The following is an 18639-nucleotide window of genomic DNA, read 5'->3' as shown; positions in this document are numbered from 1 at the left end:
CAGCTGCATAAATGAATATACAGTACTTTTTTGGGGCCTTTGCATTGAAAATTTGAATCCAAATGTTTCACTGACTGTTTTAGAACTTGTTTAGAAGCTTAGTTAGAACCAAATTCTGTTCTTAGTTACAGCAATATAAAGCAGGAGTCACCTAAACTATTTCAATGCAGTTACTTCAGATTGAGCACGGGAAAGAAATAAAAATGTATCCTCCAATTAACACAAATTACTCTGAATATAATAAGAATGTGTTTTTAACTAGGTTAGTTTGTCTTCCAGTATGAAAATAAAACCCAGATGAAAATCTGTCTCCTTCAATCAGATGTACATAACCTGATGTAGTATCTTGTTTCCTTCCTCTGTTTCACAGCTTTGTCTACTACTTTTAAGATTTAAGCAACCTCTTAGGCAAAGCCAGGGCAAAATATGGCCCTGGAGCCAGATCCAGCCTGACAGGTCACCATATTCAGCCCACAGACGCTGCGGGGAGTCCAAGGCAGGCTCCCCACTTGTCTCACCCCATCCACACGCCGCTCAGAAACGCAGCTGCAGAGTGGTTTTTCTTTAAAAACTGAGAGTCCAGAGGGGAAGAGAGAAAGCTTTAAGAGCTGGTCCTGCCATCAGCACAATCCCATTGGCCAGTTTCTAGCAAGAAACTGGCCAATGAGAGCTGACTGTTTCAATAACAGGCAGCCACGAAGCACAAGGGGCTCCAGAGCACATGGTTGCTGCCTGTGTGGATGTGGGGCAGGCAGCAGTTTTCCCTCTAAACTGCATGGCAGCACAGCTTCAGAGGAGATTCATCAGCCCCACCCAGTCAGAGGTTCAGGGCTCCGTGGATTAAACTGACTGGGCGGGGCTGATTAATCACCTATGAAGCTGTGCTGCCATGCCGCTTAGAGCAGTGGTTCTCAACTCGTTTCAGACCACAGACCGCTAGGCCAATCAAAACATTTTCTTGGACCACCTCCTTTTTGAGACATAATAAAAAAGAGCAGACAATGAACATTTTGGTTTGAAATTTATTTACTAACCGATTTTTGGATTCTCTTCTTACTGACAAGCTTTTCAATGTTTAAGTGATACTTGATAATGCACAATGAATATCGCTTTCCACTGCAAGCCGATTCCTCTGTTTGGACTTAATGTGCAACAAACACGAAAATCCAGTCTCTCACATATAAGTTGATACAAATGGCAAAAGAAATCTGACTGTGTGTGCTGACAGAGCTGGGTAACTCCCAGTCACGCTGGCCCAAAATTTCTCTATGGTAGACTGCTGGTACACGTCTTGAGCCGCAAAATCATTTTTCAGATCCAAGAATTCCTCCTGCAGATCCTCTGGAACACTATTAACATCTGTTGTAAATGGATTTCTGATGAAAGATAATCCATCCCTTGTCCTGTCCACCTCCAGAAAGTATCGTTGGAATTCGTCTCGTAGCTTCCGTAAATGATCAAGAATTTGCGTCCGAATGGCTTCCTTTTCCCCGAGCATGGCATCCACATATGGAAAGTGGTGACACCCACAAGATTTACCCAAGCCAAACCATGTACTTCAAAGAAATTGTTAACAATTTCCATCACATCCTGAGCCTTTATGGTGGTATCAAGAGTCTTACAATAAAGAAACTCATCTTTGAAGTATCCCTCAACCATGTATCGTGCGAACACCAATAGCTGAGAGCACAATGCGACGTCGGTCGATTCATCCAGTTGTATGGCAAACAACGGAGACTTCTTTATTTCATCTACAACTTGTTCACTGATGTTCTGTGATATCTCATTTATCCGTCTCGATACTGTGTCATTAGAGACAGATATATCATTCAGCGTCCTTGCTGCTTCCTCGCCAAGAACAAGCTGCACCATCTCTTTTGCACAGGGGAACACAAGTTGCTCTACAATAGTATGAGGCTTCTTGGCCTGTGCAACTTCGTATGTAACAATGTAGGAAGCACGCACTGCATTGCTTGTCTTATTGTAGAATGCACTTGTTGAGTCGAGGCGCTGCCGTTTCAGACCTGATAACTGCCGCTCAAAATAATCTTCATCCTTTTGCAACAAGTTGGGGTGACACTTTTTGAGATGGATTTTCAGCTTAGACAGCTTCATTGAGTCATTCCCCAAGACTTTGAAACAAATAACGTGGCAAATCCATGCCTTCTTTTTCTTGACAAGTGAAGCCAAATTTGATGTAGTCCTCTGAATGCTTGCACTTGACATTTCTTCCTGTTGTTGCCATTATAAACAAACTACACCGCACCTGTAAAACAGCACATGTAGCACAGGACGAATGACACAGCAGCCGCTCAGCATGACAGCGGCAGCTACACTGACGCTCAGAGTCTCAGACGGAAGTTACTGGCAACACAACGCGGTTGAATCCTAGGTGACGCTATGGATGACGCAGCACGTGCTTGTGAACACAGCGTAAAACAGCCTAATGGTGGTGCCTGCTCACGCCATGTGACTTTGGACAGTGTTTCTGTGGAACACCGAAAAAGTCACCATGGACCACCAGTGGTCCATGGACCACCAGTTGAGAACCACAGGCTTAGAGGGAACACTGGCAGGAAGGGAGGCTGATTCAGGAATAGCTGCTGGCCAGTAAGACTCCTGGCCAAAGCCTGCCTCTAGCACCCCAGTCCCTCCCTTCTCCAACTCTCTGCCCCCCACTCCTGCCCCCTACTCTACATACCTAGATCCTCTGCTCCCCTCCGGTACCCATATGCCCTCCTAGATCAGCATCCCAATTCCTTGCCACAGATGAGTCCCCTCCTGCTCTAGCTCATAACCCAAATCCCTGCACCCCCTCCTGTACCCCAATTCCCTGCCCTAGGTCACAGTACAACCTCCTGCACTCCATCCCAGTGCCCCAGGTCACAACTGCCTCCTTCACCCAGACTTCCCCCATTACCCCAAACTCCCTTCTGTATCCAACCTTTAATCCAAAACCTGCACTTCCTCCATTAATATCATAGAAGAGTACAGCCCTCAACCACTTTCCAAATTCTTGGAGTGGCTTCTCATCAAAAAATATTGCCCACTCCTGTCTTAGGCCATGTCTATACTAGGAAACTATTTTGAAATTATTAAATTCGACTTAAGAACTCCCAATTTAACAAATTCAAACTAGCATGTCCTCACTATGGGGAACCATCAAAATTAGTCCAATGCAGGCTCCATTAATGTGGATGCACTACCTAGAACTTAGAGCCCCAGGAAGCACTCTGGAGAGCTGCGGGAGAACTCCCGAAGGCCAATAAGTTTGAATTTGCTGCACCAGAACATCCACACTAACATAATTTCAAAATTACTTTTTTGGAATTAGTGTTACTCCTTGTGAAAAGCAGGAGTACAGAGTTTGAATTCCATGGCCCACTGTTTTGAAATAACGGGTGTGGTAGTGTGGACACACCACTTGTAAATTCGAACTTGGGGGCGTTATTTTAGAATAAGATCCTAGTGTAGACCAGGGCTTAGGGAAGCACAAAGAAAATCATGTTAACAGAGGAAACTTTATAATCAGTGTAAAACTGAGTTTTATGCAATATCTTTGGGTGTACTATGAGTCAGACTCTAAAGACAGAATAAAAAGTAAAGCAAAGCTTCACTGTCTCATTTCTTTCAGTTTTTACTTCCTTACCTTTTACTTCCTCAATTCTATTTCCATCTCTTCTTTATTTGCTTCCAGAGATCTACAAATCTGTTTGTCTCTTTTTTTCTTTTTCTTCTGCAGACCCTTCCTCTAGTATAGTAGTTTCTCTCTACAGGTACTGAGATTTTTCACAGGAAAATGTTAATTAGGAAAATCCCCCTTTGAAATGTTCCCATTGAGAAATTTCAGTTTTCTCACATAAAATATGAGAGAGGTCTGTGAGGAACACACTTTCTCACTGTTCCCCAGTTTTTGCAGCCAGGAAAAAGCAAAAAATTGGGAGTGAAATAAACTAACTTTCTCTTTTTAAAGGAATACTTTTAATTTTATGTGTTAAGGCTTAAAAGAGAAGTGTTATTTTGTCTTTGAAAATGCATCTTTCAAAGGGGAAGTGACAGCTATTGAGGGAGGAAAACACTTTCAAAATGAAAACTTTGGATTTTTTTAAAAAAAGGAATTGTTTTTTTCACTAAATGTTTTGTTTCAGAAACACTTCAGAAATTAAAAAAATCAGAAATTTATTTCCAATGAAAACTTGTCTTCTAATTAAAAGAAAACTTTTTGTAAAGAAAACTCTCATGTGGATTTATGGATTAATTGGGTTAATTTAGTTACAGAGGAATTATCTGAATTGCACATGAACCATCCCTTCCATATCCACATCTGTGTGTTTTGCTTAGCTCCATTATTGTCATTGACATGGTAGTTGGAGAAGCTGAAGTATAACATGTCTAACTGCTCTACTTAAGGAACAATCAGGAGTTAAATTTTGGGGAGATTGTTTTGATTTTAATTAATTTTCTGCACAAATCACTGATGTTTTATTTTTTAGCACATATCTCCAATGGTTATTAAACTTGAAAGTAAACAAACCTCATTACTTTTCTTGTGTCCAATATGATCTAGAAAAAAATCTTTCCATATTTGAGACACAATTTTAGGCTTGGTCATTTCTGTTGCAGTTATCACAGGACATATCTTTTTATTACTATCATAGCTCACATTATTATTCAAAAGTGAGTGAGTTTGTAAATTACTGCTATGTTTTACTTACAAATTACCCCATTTCCAAAATATATTTGATGGTTTTCTTTCTTCACAAATCTGACTCTATGCAAAGGAAGGACTTTTCCTTAATCTCCTCTTCTTTCTTACATTAAAATGGATTATTGACATAAGTAACACATTGCTCTTTCTTGAGTCACATGCAGAGTTGTTCTGCTTTGGAACTGAAAGATTGGTCATTGAATGGCTAAATCCTGTGGAATCTATAAAAAGGAATATCAAGCAACAGCAGACCAGTTTTGATTTAGGATGCATTTCAAGTTGTAATGTTATTATAGTATGCCCATTTTTTAGCCTTGGCATTTAAATTATCCTACCACACTACCTTTTAAAACAGGGCTGTGTATTTTTCTTTTCTTGTTTTCTTTTATGCATGCGGTGCCAGCTCATAAGTGTGATTATACTACCTATTCTGAAATATATTTCATCTTGATTCCAACTCTCTTTTCTGTAGTTGCACATTACTGCTAAACTTTTATTTCTCTGGGAGACTGAGTGGTTTTCCTTGGTGGTTTGATGGGGAGTTACCTTTAAAACCAATATACTCTCTCCAACCTAACTGAAGATAGATTCAAGTAGAACTGGAATGCCATTAGAATCCCGTGAACGTCATCTGAATTGCACTGGGGAAACTTAGGGGAGAATTTGATCTCTTATATCAAATCCATCATATACCAGCTTTGCATCAGTCCACAAAAATGCTCCAGCACTAAAAATAATCTTTGTCTTGCATCAATGTCTCATCTCCATTTGCAATCAGTAAGCATCCTTCCTGTTGTCATGCTGTATTTACTGAAATAAAGAAGAAGGGAATTTTATAAAAAGAAAGTGAGCCTGGTTTTGCTTGTTTATAAAATATTTATACGTAAAATGCAGTCCTAGTATCACTGCAAGCTTAAAGTTGTACTTCCATATGACAGTTCTGTATTCCACTGAGATCTTTATAAAAGTCTGGCACTAAGCGGTATCCTTCTTGACAGTTTTAATAGAGAACTCAAGGACAGAGTAAATATGGTGACTGAGGGTGTATCTAGACTACATGGCTTCATTTGCATCAAAATGGCCACCGCGCTGTGCCGACGATCAGCTGATCCTGCACAGCGGGGCAGTCTAGACGCACCGTGGTTGACAAGGGAAGCCTTTGTCGACTGCTCCGGTATGCCTTGTGAGAGGTTTACTGGAGCAGTCGACAAAGGCTTTCCTTGTCGACCACGGTGCATCTAGACTGCCCCACTGTGCCAGATCAGCTGATCATCAGCACAGCGCGGCGGCCATTTTGATGTAAACAAAGCGCGAGTATTTAAATCGCCGCTTCATTTTGCTACGTCAAGTAAACTCATCTAAATGGCTCTGTCAACGGAGCCATGTAGTCTAGAGACACCCTGAATTACTCCCTCCTTCAAGGTCTGTCGAGGTCTCAGACAGACTTGAAAGCCATTAGTGGGACAGTGCAATGAAGCTGCAGTGTTACTGGTGAGTGTTCAGTAACTGACAGAGAATTAGGGTATGTCTACACTACCCTCCTAGTTCAAACTAGGAGGGTAATGTAGGCATACCGCACTTGCAAATGAAGCCCGGGATTTGAATTTCCCAGGCTTCATTTGCATAAACTGGGCGCCGCCATTTTTAAATCCCTGCTCGTTCGAACCCCGTGCCGCGCAGCTACACGCGGCACGAACTAGGTAGTTCGGACTAAGAAGCCTAGTCCGAACTACCTAGTTTGTGCCGCGTGTAGCCGTGCGGCACGGGGTTCGAACGAGCACGGATTTAAAAATGGCGGCTCCCCGCTTATGCAAATGAAGCCCGGGAAATTCAAATCCCGGGCTTCATTTGCAAGTGCGGTATGCCTACATTACCCCGCTAGTTCGAACTAGCGGGGTAGTGTAGACATACCCTTAAAGTCTTCAGAGCTATCAGTCTGGGCTCTGTCAAAAGCATTTAATAAACTGCTTTTCTTATTCCTGGCAATCAAAGAACAAAACTGTAGACTGCATGATTTATTGAAAACCAGAAAGGTATTTTACCTTCATTAAGCTAATTAAAGAATGAGGAAGACTGTTGTTGCTTGAGAGAGGACAGACCCGAACTTGTTCTCCTCTAGTTCTCCTTTTTAGCTCTCAGGATTTCAGATGGTTTTGTTTTGTTTTGTTTTTCTGACAGGATGGCACATATGGAATGGACTGTGCTGAACGCTGTGACTGTAGCCATGCAGATGGCTGTCATCCAACCACTGGTTATTGCCGCTGCCTCCCTGGATGGTCAGGTAAAGTAGAGATTAGTATGGGAGGAGGGGGTAAAAAAATGGTGGCAACTTAAAGAAGGTGGGATACAATCATCCTCTTACTATGGTGAGCAGAAAAAATCCAGATTGGGAATATCTGGGATGGGAAGTATAGAAGGATAGCATGTGTTCCTTTTCCTGTGATCTATGACCTATGAGAGAAGACTGAAAGAATTGGGCTTCTTTAGTTTAGAAAAGAGAAGACTGAGGGGGGACATGATAGCTGTTTTCAAGTACCTAAAAGGATGTTACAAGGAGGAGGGAGAAAAAATTGTTCTCCTTGGCCTCTGATGATAGGACAAGGAGCATTGGGCTTAAATTGCAATAACGGAGGTTTGGTTTGGACATTAGGAAAAACTTCCTAACTGTCCGGGTGTTTAAACACTGGAATAAATTGCCTAGGGAAGTTGTGGAATCTCCATCACTGGGGATATTTAAGAGCAGGTTGGATAAACATCTATCAGGGATGATCTAAACAGAGCTTGGTCCTGCCATGAGGGCAGGGGACTAGACTTGATGACCTCTTGAGGTCCCTTCCAGTTCTAGTATTCTATGAATGTGGAGCTATCTGGGATCTGGACTCTGGGCTATGCATATACTTAGGAGTGGAAGAGGGAAGTTTTAAAATGCGGTTAGCTTCCATGCCATGGTCCCCTCAAGAGATGATCAGTAATTATGTGGATATCTAAGGTAAAACTGACAGAAGAAGCCTTAATTTCAGAGCCACACCTTGCACGGTCCCACGGTAGAATTTTTAATATTTGCCAGGCAACCGGAAGGATCATGGCTTCTGCAGAAGCTGTGTTGTCAATAAAACTGGTTGGAAAATTTTGCACAAAGTTTTTCTGATGAAAAATACACTTTAAATAACCTGAACTTTTTGTGACATTTGTGTAACATTTGCACTTGTCTTGTTTTTGTTTACATTTTTATCAAAATTGTGTTTGTTACTGAACACTTTTAGTTGCAGAAGAATATTTTCTGTAAATTAAAATGTTCACTAAGAATTTTTAACATTATTTTCTTTAAAGAAATTGATGAAAAAATGTTTTGGAAACTTGCAAAAAACAAAAAACTGAGTCCATTTTAAACACCATGAAACATAAGAGATTTAGCAATTTGTTAGACTCCTTTTTTTTCCAGCTGTAATGGCCAAACCAGCTCTAGGATACAGGCCCAAAAAGCAATGTAAAGGGGGAAGACCACTAAGCAGATGCCTCATCATCTCCAGGAAAATGTTCCTTTTCTCATGTATATATAGGATATTCAAGACTGGAAAAGTGTTCCTCCTTGGAGTGTGGGCTGGTGATTAGTTGAAACTCCACAGACACACCTGATAGATTCCTGAGTCCTCTGTACTGTGACTGCAGGTATCTTTATGGAATGATTTGGTCTGGCCCACAGTGAGAGAATTACATTATTTACCAGTAGTCTGATGCCAGTATAACAAAAAAGCTATTTGTACGTTCAAAAGGTGTTTCTATTGTGAAGCAAGAGGGTTTTGCCTTGTGAGTTTAAGTATTATAAAGTTATGCTTTTCTTACTCCCTAATCTAAAGGTTTTGATAGCTGGTTTATAGCTCCACCAAATAAGTGTTTTCCAGTAAAGGAAATTCAATGTCTTTTTTGTCTATGTACTTCTAGGTATAGCAGGTAGATCTGAGCACATCATCTGTAGCAAATCGTTTTCCTTGACAAATTATAATATATTTTTCTGCTCACAGAAAGTTTGCAGACAGACCCATTTTCTCAAAAAAAGGGGATAGCTCAGTGGTTTGAGGATTGGCTTGCTAAATCCAGGATTGTGAGTTTAATCCGTGAGGGATCGATGGGGGCAAATCTGTCAGGGATGGTGCTTGGTCTTGTCATGAGGGTAGGGGACTGGACTCAATGACCTCTCAAGGTCCCTTCCAGTTCTATGAGATAGGTATATCTCCATTAAAAAAACATAATAGCTATTTGAATTTACTTGGTTTATTTTGCAACTATGTTTTTTAACTGTATGCATTAATCACAGACATCTCACTCTAGGTATTTGATACCCTATATTTGAAATTCATGTTGCGTTGGTTCACTGTTGCAATTGGTTATAATTTGCATTATATCGTTTCTCTTCTCTGATTGATTATGTTTAATTTTTACAATCAGGAGATGCACTGAAGAAGGCAGTGAGACTTTGATTCTTGCAGAGAAGGAAGGGCACTAGCAAGAATTTGGGAATCTTATAAAAATATAAGCCTTTTCCTTTTCGGGATTCATAGATCTTTCCTGATTTATCATTCTAAGTATGTGTGATGCCAGGATGAGAGTGAGTGGGTTGGAATAAAAAACAGTATACTGTAAAATGTATTGACTGGCTGCAGAGCTTAAATTATTTTTCACTTGTTGAGTTAATTCAAAATAATTGTGGACAGAATTGTAGCTAGGAAAGGTTCAGAGAAGTCCCAGCCTTGCTTTTTTAAATTTCCTGTGTTATTAAGGATCCAGTTTGGAGTGCTCTTTTACCTTTTTGTTTCAAGCAGTGCCCTATCCAGCGTGAAATAAATCACCTTTCATGCAAGTGATCATGTGAGTGAGCTGGGAATTTATTGGCATTTATTAGCATGTGAGTATGAGTCTTCTAATATTCTCTTTCCATGAACATCAGGCAATTGAAACTCAAAAATGCAATCACTTGAATGCTCCTGGAAATTGAATGCAAAAAGGGCACACAGATGGAAAAGGCACTCTGAGCAAATACTCAGAGATTTATTTATTTATTTTGCATTATACATCTAGCTCTAGTTTTAGAGAAAAATCTGCAATGTCAGGTATTCTAAGTATATTTCTAGTGACTTCTATTTGCCTTTGATTACCTCACTTTGATCTAGTTGCAAAGCTATTCTATTTCTATAAAAAGCATCATGTTTTCTCGTACCTGCATCCCTTTCAAAACAGATGCATTTTTGCAAAAATTCTCATTTTGTGCTTGTGGTTCCTGATGGAGAGGAGGAGTGTTTGGGGTTGGTATGTGTAATCAGATGTTGTACACACACACCTAGGAAGACCAACTGAAAATGTGTCCATTATTCTCTTAATACTGAGGAAAATAGTCATAAAGGCAGACAGCATTTTATAAAAATTTAAAGGAAACTTCAAAAATATAGCATATTAGCGATAATGACTTAAGTAGAATCATGACAACATTTTTTATAATGGTCTTTCCATAAAAATATTATAAACTTGAGAATTGTCAATGGACTATTCTAAACTAGGTAGTGGCCAAGACTCTTAAACATAGCACAAGTCTCTAATCCTCTATAAAGTCAGTTACTAAAAAGAGGACAGTAACTATACATTTTTGCTTCTTTAAAAGTGAATTTGTCTTTTATACTTAGGGACAAGAAACATTTAAAAAACAAAAGCCTCACACGTGATTATGGGTGAAATTGAGTCTCCTTGATGATGTCATCTTGGCAGTATGTGTAAGAGAGACTAGTTTCAACATGTCACTGATGTCTAGACATATACTATGTTATAAACAAGATAGTTTTCTTATACTGAGTGTCTAAAAAAGCCCTCCACCCACACACCACTGGTCAGACTGACAGCCATGAGGCAGCCACAATTATTTGTGCACGTATTTATATTTAGAATGAAGAGAAAATGCTGTAGAAAGCAGATCTAAAACAGCTGTGCCACAGATTCAGATTTTAGTAATGACATTTTGATTGTCCAGGGTAAAAAAGGCTAAGGTGGTAAAGATGTTTGCCTTTGATTTCCCAAAAGTATATGGAGATCATTGAGCTTGTCTATGCTAAGATTAAAAACTACAAATTCTGTGGTTTACGGAGATATCAGCCTACTCTTGCTCCACTGAGGTCAAAGAGAAACATGGAAATGTACTGGTGGAAGGGACCCCAAGAGGTCATCAAATCCAACCACCTGAAATGAGGCAGGACCAAGTAAACCTAGACTATCCTTGGCAGGTGTTTGTCCAAGCTGTTCTTAAAAAACCTTCTCTGATGGGGATTATATAACCTCCCTTGGAAAACTGTTATAGAGCTTTATTACCCTTACGCTACGTCTACATTGGCATGATCTTGCGCAAATACTCTTTAACACAAGAGTTCTTGCATTAAAGTATTTGCACAAGAGAGTGTCTACACTGGCATGTGCCTTTGCGCAAGAGATGTGCTTTTGCGCAAGAGCATCCATGCCAGTGTAGACAGGCAGCATGTTTTTGCGTCAAAGCGGTTGCTTTGGCGCAAGATCGCACTAATGTAGATACAGCCCACGAGTTAAAAAGGTTTTTCTAATATCTAACCTAAATCTCCATTGCTGCAGATTAAGCCTTCTTGATTTACCTGCATTAGACATAGAGAACAATTGATCACTGTCCTCTTTGTAATAACCTTTAACATATTTGAAGAGGGCTATCATCCCTTTCTTTCCCCACATCAGTCTTCTTTTTTCACAAGACTTTGAGTTGGGTTGTTTTTTTAACCTTTCCTCACAGGTCAGATTTTCTAACCCTTTTCTCATTTTTGTTGCTCGTCTCTGAAATTTTCTCCAGTGGGTCTCCTGAAAAGCAATGCCCAGTATTCTACACCGTAGTTCAGCTGAGGCCTCAACACTGCTGAGGAAAGCAGGAAAATTACCTCCTGTGTTTTACATATGAAATTCCTTAATACATATTGGCTACGTCTAGACTGGCCCCAAATTCCGGAAAAGGGATGCAAAGCAGGTAAGTCAGCATAGGGAAATCCGCGGGGGAATTTAAATATCCCCCGCGGATTTAAATAAACATATCTGCCGCTTTTTTTCCGGCTTGGGGAAAAGCCGGAAAAAAACGTCTAGACTGGCGCGATCCTCCGGAATAAAGCCCTTTTCCGGAGGATCTATTATTCCTACTTGAAAATAGGAATAAGAGATCCTCCGGAAAAGGGCTTTATTCCGGAGGATCGCGCCAGTCTGGACGCTTTTTTTCCGGCTTTTCCCCAAGCCGGAAAAAAAGCGGCGGACATGTTTATTTAAATCCGCGGGGGATATTTAAATCCCCCGCGGATTTCCCTATGCTGACTTACCTGCTTTGCATCCCTTTTCCGGAATTTGGGGCCAGTATAGACGTAGCCATTGTAACATTAGCCCCTTTTAGCAAGTGTATCGCATTGTTGATTCATATTCAGTTTGTGACTCACTATATCCCCCAGTTCCTGTTCTGCAATACTACTACTTAACCAGCTATTCTCCATTTCATATTGTATAATTCTTTTTCTTTCTTATAGATGCAGTACTTTGCACTTGCCTTTCTTAAATTTTACCTTTTTGGCTTCAGACAAATTCTTCAATTTTTCAAGTTTATTTTGAATGCCAATTCTGGCCTCCAAAGTGCTTGCAACCTCTCCCAATTTGGTGTCATTTGCAAATTTTATAAACATACATTTCTCTCCTTTGTCCAAGTCATTAATGAAAATATAGAAGCCACAGTTGAACAGTTTGTCAGCAAATTTTAAAAGTATTTAATTTATTTTTATAAATAGGTTTGCCTTTAATATAAGCCATACCCCTAAAATATTGTTTTGCTTCTAGACTTTTCAGTTCTTTAAGAACAAAATTGTAAATTCGCTAGTGGATGTTACATTGTCACGAGCTACCACAAAACTCAAAGAGTAATCAGAATCATTTTTTAAAATCTATTTTATTCCTACAGAGTCTTCTATTGTTACACAGTGAGAGGTTTATATTGAGAATGTTCATTCTAAAGGAAATCCAACCCTGTATAGAGAATTCAGGCTAAGAATGCTCATGATGTTGGAACCCAGCCTTGTTTAGAACTTAAACTAAGAATGTGGGCTATATAGAAGCCACACCCTGCTTAGAACAGCTGGAATTAATGGAGTGACTTATTTTCTAGTATTCACTATTCTCATACATTCCAGGAGCCACATGAATTATGATAGTATAAGAGGAAAGCACCCCCACACACTTTGGAGGACTTCTTTGCAAAGATCTACTCTTTTTCATTTGCATCTTCCACTCTGATCTTTCTTAATATCTTCATGTGGATGGCAAAGAATAAGTAGTACAATGGAAAATAGTGAAATGAGAAAGCCTTAAAAATAAAAGAGACTTATACACACACAAACCCTTTATTGTTAAATAGTGAACATTCAGTTTCGTACAGTGTGTCTGTGCACACTAATTTACGTATGTATGTATTTTTTATATTTCTCATTCTGATCTTAAACATTGGGTATTTGTTGTCTAATTAAAACAAACAATACCTTAAACTACAATTTTAAACATGATACAGTTGGATGCTATGTACTGTTACTCTCAGTAACAATTATCCAGCAACTTCAGTAACATAACAAAGCTATTCTCCTTATCCCATAATTTTACCTTTTCCACAAACAGCCATGAAAAAAATGGAGTTTGGAGCAAGCCAGTAAAATTATCAGGCAGTAGCAGGCCAAGAGGTTCCACTGAAGCAGCATAAAAAGCACAAGATTTTATTTCAGACAACTTAAAATATTCCTTACTACTTAGTGATAGCACATTATTCTTTTGCTGTGTGGCACACAATTTTGTTAGATATTTAAAGAGCCTGAAGTAATAAAATCTCATACTGGTATTGTACATGCAATTTTAAAAATCAATTTAAGGCTTACTTGTTGATGGGGATTATGAAATATGTGGTGTATATGAAAACAATAGCACCGATTTATGGAAAAGACAGATGCAATAATTCCAGTCTGTTATGATACCATCATGTACAGTATTCAACCATATGTTATACCAGATAGGATGTTGATGGCTTTTCTCTAACCAGAACACCTGCTGATACTAGTCAGATTGTCCATTACGGCATGTGTCTGATTTAATGAGGAAGTTCTGTATTAATACCATGTAATCTTGACATTACTTTAGGAGCCACATTTTTACTGAATATCAAAGTAAATTGCTGTAATTATCAAAATCTGCCTCACGGATGTAAATAATCAGGTCCTCTGGGATACCTGAACTTTCTTTGTTTATCTTTTAGTCGGTATGCATTTTTGCATACTGTGTTTGTGATATCTTTTGTGTCTGTTTTCTGGTGACATTCCTTCCCCACATTAAGAGCAAAAAGCAAGCCACTTGAGTATAGATGAAAAGAGGATCACGGACTCTTTAAAAAGATCACTGTAATAAATGGTGTATTAGCACAAGTCCCCTGATAGAATCATAAAGTCTGTGTGTCATTGGCCCTATACAGCTGACAGCTGCTGCAGATTCTTGTTTTGCTTAGTTGAATGGTTTCTGTAATTTTTGAGCATAAGGACCAGAATCCTATCTCTGCTATCTCAGGAATGTCCTGAGTACTATAGCCTACAGACAGCCATTACCATCAATCATATATTGCCACAGATTTGTGGTAATTCTGTACAGGTACTATGATAAAGAACACATTTACTTTCCAAAACACATGGGATAATAAAGCTTTTCTAAATAAAACTTTGTTTTGTCCCATAGGCTTTGTCTACACTGCAGAGTTTTTGTACAAGAAGCTTTTTGCGGAAGATTTCTTCCGCAAAAACCTCTTGCCCAAAAGCACATCCACACCTCAAAGCGCATTGCAAAAGTGATGCGCTTTTGCACAAGAGAGCATCCCCACTGCATGGACACTCTTGCACAAGAAAGTTCTGATGGCCATTCACAGAATGCCCATCAGAACACCTTTCTGCTTATACATGCTCCCACCCTAATAGAGTTGAACTGTCTTGCTTAAACTGAACTTAGATATAATGAAATTCCATTTATAACAAAGCAGTTGTAAAGGTCCAAATTGTACCAATGCACTTGCAATTCTAAATGATCTGAACTATGAAAAAAATCTGTGATTCTATATTTCTTCCAGTTTGAGACACTTAATTTCTACATGTTTCTGCAGCTCCCACAAGTTTAACACTAAGGGGTCCCCCCTTCTCATCTGGAGACAATGAAGGCATTCCCAACAGCCATCTCCCCCTTTGAGATTGTCTACTTCTGAACCCTGTGCTCTCTCCATTAAACACCCCAACTTGAGTCTCTTCTCAGGGCTCACTCACTCAGGGTATGTCTACACTAGTTCGAACTAGCGGGGTAATGTATGCATACCGCACTTGCAAATGAAGCCCGGGATTTGAATTTCCCGGGCTTCATTTGCATAAGCGGGGAGCCGCCATTTTTAAAACCCCGCTGGTTCGAACCTCGAGGTGTACCGGTAGTTCGGAATAGGAATCCTAGTTCGAACTACCTAGTTCGTGCCCCGTGTAGCCACGCTGCACGGGGTTCGAACCAGCGGGGTTTAAAAAATGGCGGCGCCCCGCTTATGCAAATGAAGCCCGGGAAATTCAAATCCCGGGCTTCATTTGCAAGTGCGGTATGCCTACATTACCCTCCTAGTTCGAACTAGCGGGGTAGTGTAGACATACCCTCATTTAGTAAAGAGTTAGGGGAGCTTTCCTCAGTTTTCTCCATTACTTGATGTACCTGCTTTCCCCCTCAGGAGTCTGAGCTTTCTTTTGAATTGAAGTATTGTAAGTTTAAGGAAAACTGTTTCTTATGTGAATAAGAACAAGGAATGACATCTTGCTCCTCATTAAAATCAATGGATGTTTTGCCATTGACTTCAGTGAAGACCAAGCTATCAAGGAACATTTTGTGGGCCTGATCCTGCTCTCAGATTCATTGTTATGTATCAAAAATAACTTCAGTATATTGGAGTTAGAGGAGGGAAAAGGTCTTGATCTTGTTCCTTAAGGATACAATTGGAGACACCATATGCCCCATAGGGTATAAATACACTGGCATAGTAGCATGTTATTTATCTTATTTTATGTTGGATTGTTTTGCCCAATCAAATGGAAGATGATGAGTGAACTAGAAAGCATGCTCCGTGTCTGGGAACAATAGTTTTGCCCCATGACTGCAGCTCAGAAATAATTTTTTATGGAATCTTCCTCTTAAAGGACAAAAATAAATAAGCCCTTAGCTTTCAATCTGGGCTTATTTGGATGTATCTCTTAATCTCAAAATATTAAAAGTACAGGGTATGGGATATGTAAACATTCTGCTACTATGGCTGAAAACCCTGGTACCCCAAAAGAATTATTTATTTCGTTCATGCAATTACAGATGCAGAGGGAATGCTGATTTAGACGTGAGGCCCATGGCATAAAGCACTGGGCATTAAATGCATGAGCATTTCTTCAGAGCTGCTTAGCTGAAGTTTATCATGACCATTCAGCTATTGCCTAGCAACTTGGGGAGGCCATCAAAGAGCTCTTTGTCCGCACCCCTGGCAAAAACATTTCTTCACAGATCTCCTTATCAGGATCAAAAGCAACACACAAATATATCAAAATGCTTTTATTGCATAAAAAAGAAAGTACACATTTTTAAATTATAGTGTTCATTCTCAGGTATTTAATTAGCACCCCTTTATTTAAGGTTGAGTCAAAATACCCCTTTCAAATTCCACTGAAATCTTGTTTTCCTCAGTTCATAGCTTTGTTATAAATCTTAGCTCTCTTTTCTGAAATGTGGTATACAAAACCAGAGCTCAGAGAATTCTTTTTCTTTTTTGTTTAATCTTTTAAAAATTTCTGTCCTTTTCTTAAAAATAAATTAGTTTCCAAGTTATGCAAATGTACAAAGTAAAGCTATTTTTCCTATTTTAAGTTATTTGTTGTGCTCATCTGAATAACAATTAGTAGATGAGATATTTTAAAATATATACTGTAGATAGAGATACAATATGTCATTAAATCAGTATGTGTACCTGTTGTACATGACTCCACTCCCAATAGAGTGGAATCTGCCTTGTTTGTAGTGAACTTAGATATAATGAAAATCTATTTATAATGAAGCAGATTGAAAGTTCAGAATTATTTCAGGACATTACATTGTGCAAAATGCATTTCTAAATACATCATTCACCATTAAAAATGCAACATTTGCCCACAATTATGGCACAGTAGTACCTGAGACACAATATTTTTCCTTTGCTAAGTATTAAGAAATAATTCTCCACCTGATCACCTTCATCCATCAGAAAACACATGAGAAGAGGACAAGCAAAAGGAAATCTTTGACGTTTTCTTCATGGAGGTTTTTCCATGACCGCTATAGGGAGAACAGGGCTTCTTTTTTTCCTTTTTTTCTTGATCTTCCATGGCTTTGATTGGGCTTTGATCGGGCCCAATCTTCATTGACCTGATGAGTTTGGGACTCTATGCCCCTTTTACCTTAGGGTATGTCTAGACCACATGGCTCCATCGATGGAGCCATGTAGATGAGTTTACTAGACATAGGAAAATGAAGCGGTGATTTGGCGGTGCCACGGTCGACAAGGGAAGCCTTTGTCGACTGCTCTGGTAAACCTCATTTCACGAGGCATAATGGAGTGGTCGACAAAGGCTTCCCTTGTCAACCACGGTGCGTCCAGACTGCCCCGCTGTGCCGCCAAACACCTGATCAGCACAGCGCCATGGCCATTTTGATGTAAATGAAGCGGCGATTATTTAAATCGCTGCTTCATTTTCCTATGTGTAGTAAACTCATCTACATGGCTCCGTCATGTCTCCATGTAGGATGTAGGTTTCTCTGTGTGCAGATCATGGGAACTCAGTTGAGCCCAGTGTTTTAATAACTCAGAACTCATGATGGTCTATATAATCTCAGAAGACACTCTATGGGTATGTCTACACTACAAAGTTAATTCGAACTAATGGACGTTAGTTCGAATTAACTTTGATAGGCGCTACACTAGCGCTCTGCTAGTTTGAACTTAATTTGAACTAGCAGAGTGCTTAGTTCGAACTAGGTAAACCTCATTGTACGAGGACTAAGCCTAGTTCGAACTTACTAGTTCGAATTAAGGGGTGTGTAGCCCCTTAATTCGAACTAGTGGGAGGCTAGCCCTCCCCAGTTTTCCCTGGTGGCCACTCTGGCCAACACCATGGAAACTCGTCTGCCCCCCTCCCGGCTCTGGACCCCTTAAAGGGGCACGGGCTGGCTACGATGCCCGTGCCAGGTGCAAGCCTGTCAGCACCCAGCCAGCAGACCCTGCACCTGGCACAGCTCGAGCCAGCCACCCGATGCTTCCCAGCCCTCCCGCTCTTCCCGGGACCAGGCTGGCGGCTCCCGCGAGCTTGCCTAGGACCGCAAGAGGCGGGCGCCCGCCTGGTCCAGTGCAGACATTGTGGACCTCGTCCACGACCTCCGCACTAGGCACAGGAAAGTGGCCATCTAGGGCAGGAGAGCTGCCAGCCTGGCCACCCAGGAGCAGGTTTGCATGAAAATCAAGGTGGTCCAGTGAACCCCCCGACCCTGAGCCCTGAGCTTAGAATGGCCGTACTGGGTCAGACCAAAGGTCCATCTAGCCCAGTAGCCTGTCTGCTGACAGCGGCCAACCCTAGGAACCCTGGAGGGGATGGACCAAAGACAGTGACCAAGCCATTTGTCTCATGCCATCCCTCTCCAGCCTTCCACAAACTTTGGGCAGGGAAACCACTCCTACCCCCTGGCTAATAGCACTCCATGGACCCAACCTCTATGACTTGATCTCACTTCTCTTTAAACTCTGTTCTAGTTCTAGCCTTCACAGCCTCCTGCAGCAAGGAGTT

General features: G+C 40.3%; 1 protein-coding gene across 2 annotated transcripts in view; it reads left to right on the top strand.

Annotated features, from left to right (window-relative positions):
* The window catches only part of MEGF10 (multiple EGF like domains 10), a 176538-nt gene that overhangs the window by 125093 nt on the left and 32806 nt on the right, over positions 1-18639 (top strand). For both annotated transcript variants that reach the window (XM_006130122.4, XM_075931920.1), the window contains exon 13: positions 6887-6989. In XM_006130122.4, the coding sequence (XP_006130184.1) occupies positions 6887-6989 (103 nt within the window). The remainder of the gene's footprint in view (positions 1-6886; positions 6990-18639) is intronic.

This window comes from Pelodiscus sinensis, chromosome 6 (genome assembly GCF_049634645.1).
Source record: "Pelodiscus sinensis isolate JC-2024 chromosome 6, ASM4963464v1, whole genome shotgun sequence".
Taxonomy (NCBI): Eukaryota; Metazoa; Chordata; order Testudines; family Trionychidae; genus Pelodiscus; species Pelodiscus sinensis.
Note: the sequence above shows the minus strand (reverse complement) of the source record. Positions and strands in the feature narration are given on the sequence as shown.